The sequence below is a fragment of the Lissotriton helveticus genome, chromosome 2_1 (assembly GCF_964261635.1).
Source record: "Lissotriton helveticus chromosome 2_1, aLisHel1.1, whole genome shotgun sequence".
In the NCBI taxonomy this organism is placed as follows: Eukaryota; Metazoa; Chordata; class Amphibia; order Caudata; family Salamandridae; genus Lissotriton; species Lissotriton helveticus.
Window position 1 is genome coordinate 11,533,577 of NC_136059.1, and position 9,065 is coordinate 11,542,641.

Below are 9,065 nucleotides of genomic sequence, written 5' to 3' on the forward strand. Positions count from 1 at the left end.
CAAGGCCTCTCAGGTAGGGCAGGAGAGTTCAGGACCCCCATCAGGTCAGTCCCCCCTCCTGCCAGCCCAGAGCCACCATTGAATGCTCACCCTGTTCCAGGGTCAGACAGTCCACGCAAACAAGTAGTCCACTCCATTTTCTTGCTCGGGACACCGCCACAGGGCTGGGAGGTCACTGGAGCTCTCGCCCTCCCCCTCGCTCCACCTAAGGCTTGACCATCTGACCCCACTCCAATGGGCCCTAAAATGGTTTGTCATAAACGGTTCGAGCCCTCTGCTAGACCGCTTCTCTCTCTCTGGAAAATAAAACTCCATATTGGTAATCTGGATCAGATTATGCCTGACCATGTGGAGTGAGGCTCCAACCCCTGTGTTCATGCCCCTCACTGGGTGGCACTTGAATATTGTTGGTATAAACCACGCTCGATATGTGATCCACTAATTTACTTTACCAGCACCCTGCCCATAGAAGTCAATATTAGAGGAACTGATAGGCACTCAACGAGGAGTGCCATGCAATATGCTAAGCAGGTAAAGGATTTAGCAAACTGGGGGCCCCTCTGCCATTTTGCAGAGGGGCCTAGCTATTAAAGGCCGATATGGCCGTGGCCTCAGGTATGATTGCAGTGCTGGTTAAAATGGTTGCTAGTGACACCCACCTCAGCGTACCCGACAACAACCATGATTCGAGCCCTGGGGGTCTATGAAAACACAGGCGTCCACCAACAATATATGTACCCGTGTGCTTGGAGGCCTGATGAATCCCCTCCTGCTAAACGTAAATTCAGGTTGCCTTGCCCATACAAACCGGGAAAAGAGTGTGTTGGCACCTCGATGTTCTACCAAGTGTACTCGCCGTGCTTGGTGCCGCAGCACGCCGTACCCTAGTCGATTTTCAATCCAGCTTCTTGCAGTCATGCTGCTGCCATCATATCCTGGCATTGACATGAATAGAAAATTAAGAAAAAGATGTTCAGTGCCCCCCGATTCCCATGCAGATCACATTGATCTTCTCTTCTGCTTGTTTTCCACCCTGAACCATATGCCTCCCCCATTGCCTGTTACCCACCGACTCAGACCTGATCCGTGAAAAAGAGAGGCTACCCCACAGTCATACCAGGGTGATATCACCATCTTATGGTGCTGCATGCAAGAAGTCTGAGCACACCAACAAAGGGGGGGGGCGAGGGGTGTGCAGGTCAGAGAGTCACAAGCATAATGGTGAAGTATACATCAGGTCACTAACCATGTATATTTCTTCACCAAATATGCAATTTAATTCACACGCTACTCAGCTCTAAGTTCCATGCCGATTAAGCTGTGTGCCCATTTACAAGGCACTAAAAAGCGGCAGGCCCTGCTTATCTGAGAAGGTGTCCTGCCTCAGGAAGAAGCGATCCCCGAGATTTGTCATGCAGTAGCCTGCACTGCCCCTCCCAGGGATGAGACCTTTAAGTACGCCTTGGCGGAGGACTAAGCTATGCTCGCGTAGTTTGCGCATCTAGGCGCTATGCGAACTGCACGTAGCACAGTGCAAAAACACGCAGCATAGCGTAGAACAGCGTAGCGGGCATTTTTTGCTTGCTTGGGTCCTCAAGGTGAAGTTGGCGTCCACGAGCAAGCAAAATAACATCCCGGTGAGATTTGTTCTTCGTTCGCGATCAGCAACATCAAGTTGCTGATCACAAGCATGGAAAATAAACCTCCCGGCGAGATTCTACCAGTCCGCGTTGAGAAACTTGCTGCTCAAGTACCAATCTACTCGAGCGGTAGAAAACAATTGCTTGCACTGTGCAAGATGCGGTTTGCACTAATTGCACAGTGCGGACAAGCATCTGGCACTTTGCAATCAGTGCGAACAGCATTTTGCACAGTGCACTACGCAGTTCTTGTAGCTACGCGTAGCTTGCGTAGTGCGAAGTGCACTTCGCATAGCTACACTTAGCGATACTACGCCAACTACGTCCAGGGTTACCCTTAAGCACCAATAAATAATACTACTTATGTGTTGCCACCTTCTGGAGGTGTTTATATTTTATTGTGAATGGAACACTGCTTACAGTGAGTTTGAGTTTAAGGTATTTGTAGAGCGCTCATACACCTAGCGGTTTCTTGGCGCTATATGACTACAGCTACTCAGGGAGCGGGAAAATATGGGATTGTAACAATTTAAGAGGGAAAGGCTTGGGTAAAGAGAAAGGTTTTGAGGCCTTTGCGGAACAGGGGGTACTGGGAACAGGTTCTCAAGTGAAGTGGGAGAGAATTCCAGAGTGCTGGGGCCATGGTAGAGAATTTGGAGCCTCCCCACTTCTTCCGTTTGAAGCGGGGAACCACAAGAAGATGGTGAGAGGAAGAACAAAGTTCTCTCAATGGAATGTAGTCATAAATGACTGTGTTAATGAAGGATGGGGCAGTGCCGGCCCGGGCTTTAAAGGTGGTACAGCCAAGCTTGAATAAGGCGCGCTGCCGGACAGGAAGCCAGTGAAGGGAAGCGAGGAGGGGAGTGACATGGTGTGATTTTGATAGGTTAAAAACCAGCCGGGCGGCTTGGTTTTGGACCAGTTGGAGGCGCCTCATAAGGTATGCCGGCATGCCATGATAGAGGGCATTGCCATAATCTAGGCGAGATGTTACCATGGCCAAAAGTATTAGTTTAAGCGCAGATGAGGAGAAAAATCGTGAGACTTTACGTATCGTCCTAAGGGAGAGGAAGGCTGAGGATACGACGGCACTGACTTGAGAGTGTAGGGAGAGTTGATTATTTATTTTAAACCCAAGAGTTTTAACGGAAGGGACAGGAGTGGGTGGGGAGCCTAAGGCAGGAGGCCAAAAAGAGGAGGACCAGGGACTGGAGCAACCACCTGTCAACACCAATTCCGTTTTATCGGGATTGAGTCTCAGGTGGTTGGAGTTCATCCAGTCCTGGATAAAGGTCATGATGAACTGAAAATTAGATATTGACTCAGGCGAGGAAGAGAGAGAAAAGATAAGCTGGAGATCGTCTGCGTAATTGTACACAGAGACCTCCAGCTGCTGAAGAGCGAAAATAAGAGGGGCAATGTAAAGGTTGAATAGGAGAGGGGACAAAGAGGATCCTTGGGGGACCCCGCATTGGATAGGCCGAGAGTCAGCTGAGTACTCACCCAGGCAAACTGCCTGAGTGCGACCACTCAGAAAGGAGGATAGCCATAGCAGGGCTGTCCCTCCGATTCCCGCCGCCTCGACACGTGAAAGTAAGATGGTGTGGTCCACCGTGTCGAATGCGGCGGAAAGATCAAGGAGGACCAGGGCTTGGGGCTGACTAGTATCCATTCCTTCTCGGAGATTGTCCAGGACAGATATAATTACTGCCTCAGTTGAATGAGCAGGGCGGAATCCAGCCTGCCTCGGCGCCAGGACGCTGTTTCTCTCCACAAACTCACTCAGGGTTCTGACCACATGACGTTCCAATACCTTCGCCAAAAAAGGCAGAAGCGAGATAGGGCGATAATTGGCTGGATCTGAAAGGTCCGCCCCAGGTTTTTTTAATAGTGGAACGCTCACTGTCGATTTGAGCGTTGGAGTTACAATACCCTGGGACAGCGAGCTGTTAAGGAACGTAAGGGGCGTTGAGGGGCAGTGTGTGTAAATCTGTTTCAGTATATAGGCAGGGCAGGGATCCAACGGGGAACCAGACTTAACCGACAGAAGGATGGAGGAGAATGATTCGGTCGTGAGGGGAGGGATCGAATCAAGACGTGCTGTAACTGGAGGGTAGCAAGGGTCAATGTAGGCCGGGGAAGGGGGGGGGGGATCTTGGCTTTGATCATGGTGATTTTATCGAGAAAAAGGAGTTGAGAGAGTCACAAAGGGATTGTGATGGGGGGGTTTGAGTGACACTCTATCGGAATAAGCGAGATCTTGAACAATATGGAATATTTCTCTTGGCCGGTTCTCTGCATGCTGGATTTTAAATGAGAAATAAGTCTTTTTGGTTTCCAAAATAGATTTCTTGTATGGTGCTAGGAGGGCGGTATAGCGAGTTTTAAGAGCAGGACAGTAGTTCCGCCTCCACTGGCGCTCCGCTTGGCGGAGATTGAGTTTTTGGGTCTTCAGATCATTAGAGAATCATCGATTAGCATCTTTGGGGCGTTTGGACGAGATGCGCTTTAAAGGGGCGATGGTGTCTCAGCCCGCCCGCAGCCAGCTGCTAATAACTTCCGCTTGTCCACAAGAAGGCAGCCCGGAGAGGTCGGGGCTGGATAGGAAGAGTGTCGTAGATAAGGCCTCGACGTCAACACTGTTCCATGATCGTTCCCAGATGTTTTTCGCGGGAATAAACTTAGGGCGTGAGAGCAGGGATAGGGAGAAAGTGATCAGAGAATGATCTGACCAAAGACAAGGAGAAATAGAAAGTGAGGTGAACGGGCAGTCTCGATGCCAAATTTGGTCGAGGATATGTCCCAGCCTGTGCGTAGGGGCATGGACAGCAGAAATAAAATTCAGCGACTGAAGGGAGTACAATATTTTGCAATTACTCCAAGTCAAAAAGAGAATATCCTCAGAAACTGTGTCAGATACCCTTTCATAATTGTGCCACGGGAAATTGATTTTAAAATCACACCTTCTGCGTTAGGAGAAAAGATTTGGCACCTGGGCCACAACATGTGACTTTCATGCTAACCAATTAATTAAGAACATAATCCCACCGATTTGCAATTACCTTACAATGCTCTAAAGGCTCGTGGCTGAGATTGTTGACCCTGATATCACTATCTGTCTGTGAGCTAAGGAGATGTGTATTTTTTACCCCGGACACCAATCTAGATGATGCACGTGTCCCACATAGGGCTGCTTCCCAAGCTCAATCCCTTTCACTGGTGACAGTATTGCAGCCTCTGTAATTGTCAGACTTCGTTTAAAATTGACGAACAATTTAGAAATAGCACTGTTACTTTGCACTTTGAACTTTGCCAGCTATCACTATGAATATGTTTGAGGACATTAAATAGCCACCACTAAGATAATCTCCCCAGCGTACACTATGTAACTGGACATGAATTTAGGCCCTGAACAGAAGCAACCAAGTCCTGTTTGGTGCTTAGTGACATCCTCGCGGGGAAACATTGTTTACAACGCGGGGATTACATGGCGATGCTATTACATTGCGGTTTTCACAACGTAAGTTGATACAACAACTCGCACTGGATCGCGCTCTAGGACAAGGAAAAGTATAATTTACTATTCAACACCTTTCCTACTGACTGGAGTTGGAATAGTAAAATATACTACTCCTAAGTCTAGCGCCCTCCAACATAAGTCGTTGTAACGACTTGCATTGTAAAAACCGCGATATAAATGTATGCATTGTAACATCATCCATCCATCCTTGAGCGTGGAAGTTCTCCATGCGGCCTTCTTGGATCAAAGCCCTTTGTTGCTGCTGTCCTCCCTAAAGAGAACATTAGCAACCACCTTATGTTCATATAGGTGAATCCCTTGTATCCCAAAGAAGGACGTGCTGGGGGCCATCGGCCCCCCAACACCCTTATTTCACAGTGTTACATTGCGTGAACCCAAAGTGACAGTATCTGGGGGCTTCAAGTAAGGACCAGTTGCATTACCAACGGAAATATTCATCCTTAGGCATAGAAAATTGGAAAAGGGATTTATTCTTGAGCGTGTGTCTCCTTTTTTGCCTCTATGAGTCCAAAAAATGCTTAGCACTACCCTCCAATAAGCCTAACTTCTCGCCGCCGATTCCACAAAAAGAGAGTTGGTATTATCTACCTGTTGCCTCTATCGTCATCTGGGGATATCTCCCACTTTTTATATGGACTACTTGATTTTAGTAAACTGTACAGAGAGGTGGTATCTTACAAGGTGCACTACCAAAGAAATTAAAATGTACTCTGACCTTTGTCTGCACTCACAACTGTAGAGGGAGCAGAGCAGCTCTCCCCAAGTGTTTTTTACTGAGATTCACAGGGACCAGGAGAGGGAGAGGGTGTGTGGTAGACCAGGAGTGAGGACAATGAGTTGTATCCTAAAATGTGGGCTGAGGTTATAAACCTATGATCCACAGCACAAGCAAGAGATGGGTGGTCATAGGTTTGTGAGGAATGTTCGATTGTGGAAGGAGTAACAAATACAATGTCTCACCGCCCCGGGGTTCTTTCTCAGGATGTGGGCCTTTTCCCTGTAGGATCCTGTCTCCTTTTTTAGATCTGGCTACAGACAGTTTCAGCTGTCTCTTGGCAGACCTATCGTTTCCAATATACAACAGAGAGAGCTTTGATAGGATGATTTCCTTTTCTATCTGAGTTCACTGCTGTGTTTCAATGGCTTTCCTCGCACTTCTTCTATTCTTGTCGCCCAGCATTGTTTTGGTCTCACAGTATTGGATCAATTGTTTTTTTCTACTGAGACTTGCGGGAATTCTCTCTTCTTTATGTTATATTCATCACATCATAGAGAGTATTTTTTTTTTCATTCCTCTCTCAGCTTCCCCCGCATACTCTCTTTTCACTCCCCTTCTTCTACACTTTCCATTGTTCCCCCACCTCACTCAAGTTCCGACTAACTGTGTTAATATATATTTTTTTAATTATTTTTTTATAAGTGACTGGCAGTTGCTTGGTGCTATTTAGTGACTCTCATCCACCTTGCTTTTAATTTTTGGTTTTTAATTTACTGTTCTCATATTGCTGAAATCTGTCCTCTAAATACGGCTGAATTACTCCACATTGTTTTGAAGATTCAGTTGATGGATTCACCTGAGTTCCTAAAGTGTCCTCCAGATTTAAGAGGATCTTCGAATCTCTCCAAACTTTAAACGAGGCTCTAAGGTCCTAATTTAAATCTCGGTAGATGGTTTACTCTGATACAACGGTAATGGATATCCCGTTGCCCAAATTATTAATCCCATTATGTCCTACGGGATTTATATTTCTGTGAGTGGGATATTTGTCATCGTTGTGATGGAGTAAGCTGTCTGCTGAGATCTAAATTAGGTGCTAGGTCTTTAAATCCCAGACAATTAGCAGCACTGCCTTATCTTCATGTCTGCACCCTGTCCCTATCAGTGGAGTGATTACATTGAGTATTTGTGTTGGTGTCCAGGTTTAGGTACCATTTGACTCTTGTGTATTATTTTTTCCAACTCCTGACAGGTCTCCGATCACCAGGACACATATGAGGCACTTGTGAAGAGGCAGCTGGACTTTGAGGAGTTGTACACCACCCCCGGAAAGTACACAATCCAGGCAGCAGGGACCTCAGTACCAACCCCGGCTAAAAAATAGTCTTCACACAGAACAGACATGGACTTCAGGTGGGTGATATGAAATGAGAGCACTGATGCCTGACACAACCCTGATAAAGCAACAAGTACAGGCACGTCGCGGCACTGACACCCAACCACCTTTGTGGCAGTTTTGCCCTACAGACTTCCAGGCCAGTGATCAACCAACCACTTTTATTACAGGTTTTCATCACAGACACTTTTAAAATTAGCTCAAAAATAAATATACCTTTGTCTTTAAAAGCACTAATTTAAGACTAATGTTAGTGGTTGACTGTGTTCTAAAATCCATTAGTTGGAACACTTTCAGCCAAACTGTTTCATTCAGAAGCAAGAACCTTTACCCTTAGAGTGTGGCATGGGTGACACATGGAACGGCATGGATGATGTAGAGACACGGGTATGGGTGGGGCAGACTGGTACAGATGATGTATAGACACTGGCATGGGTGCTGTATAAAGGCTAATTGTTGAAAGAAACCATGACTTCATGATGGACAAACACATTACTCTAAAAGGTTGATACGCAACGATTTAATTGCGATGTCAATAGCAAACACGGCACTCATTATAGGTAACTTACCATCAGGCACCACTTGTTAAAATATTGTTATCATCATCCTTGTGCCATTTTCTTTGCGTAATTATATCAAATATGCAATCAAATTAAATGTCAAGCCTGTTTAAATTCCCTTTTCATCATTTCATCTCAGTAACACCTATCCTTGATTGCAAATTGTCAGAAAATGACAGAACATTCTTTATTCTATTTTTCACGAGTGTGATAAGTTAATAGTTCATCCATTGAGCCACAGAGATTCATGAACCAATTCATCCAGTATGCACTTGTCATCTCCCAAAAATGGTGATTACCTGACTATTTTAAAAGCAACTTCTGTACGCGGCTGACACTTTTACCACTTTCATTGTGGTTCACTACTGATTGTGAAAACTATGTATTCCACATTCTCTTTAGCGGGAAACATGTAAACTCTAGAGTCTCGTTCATCCCAGAGGAATGTAAAGTATCTAGTATTCCTATCCACCATCAGTGTTTTTTATGTCTGAGCTACAGACAGCTTCACATGTACACCTAAGCTTTAGTTATTTAAAATGAGAGTAATAATCATAATAATAATACATAAAACAGGTTTCAGTCACCAATTTACAATCATTGCTTGCTGTGTCATATTCTGATTTAAATCTCTCTTAATGTATGTATGGACAACATAAGTGAGTTACCGCCCCCAAACTATTTTATTGAATTATTTATTTATCTGCTTATTTCATTACTATTCTTATATCGCGCATCTCGACGATGGAGCATTAGGATTCGTTAGGTTGAAATGAGTCAACAAAAGCAAGTCATTTACCATTAGGAGTCAGGAGGCGGCAACCTCGGGAGGACAGTCTGGGTATGTGTAGGAGCTAGATCCCACCTCCAGGCAGGGGTGATGGCTCTGCTGAAAGGCTTCCTAATCCCACAGGAGCTTCTGAAGTTCTGAACATCAAGAAATAGAATATCCCCACATCTGAGGCCCTGTGAGTCCCCAGGATGAAGAGTAGATCAACAGGGTACAGAGTATCGCTTTGTAAGACAGGCAGCAGAGTTTAGGCTGGATTCTAGATGTGAAGGAGAGTTCGTGGAGAATGTGCTGTATTGGAGTGAAACACTGGTTTTACTGGAGGTGGTGTTCTGTCTTGTGTGTGAAACACCCCTTCAAGTGGGGCAACTGGTATTCCAGAAGCTTACTGTGGCCTTTGTCAAAGTGTGGATGGCTCAA

At 45.7% G+C, this 9,065-nt stretch overlaps 1 protein-coding gene across 1 annotated transcript in view; it reads left to right on the forward strand.

Annotated features, from left to right (window-relative positions):
* LOC144819165 (uncharacterized) overlaps window positions 1–7,283 on the forward strand; it is a 285,622-nt gene extending 278,339 nt beyond the window's left edge. The window contains exon 7 of the mRNA XM_078677137.1: window positions 7,152–7,283. Within this exon, the coding sequence (XP_078533263.1) occupies window positions 7,152–7,283 (132 nt within the window). The remainder of the gene's footprint in view (window positions 1–7,151) is intronic.
* Window positions 7,284–9,065: the final 1,782 nt, after the last annotated feature.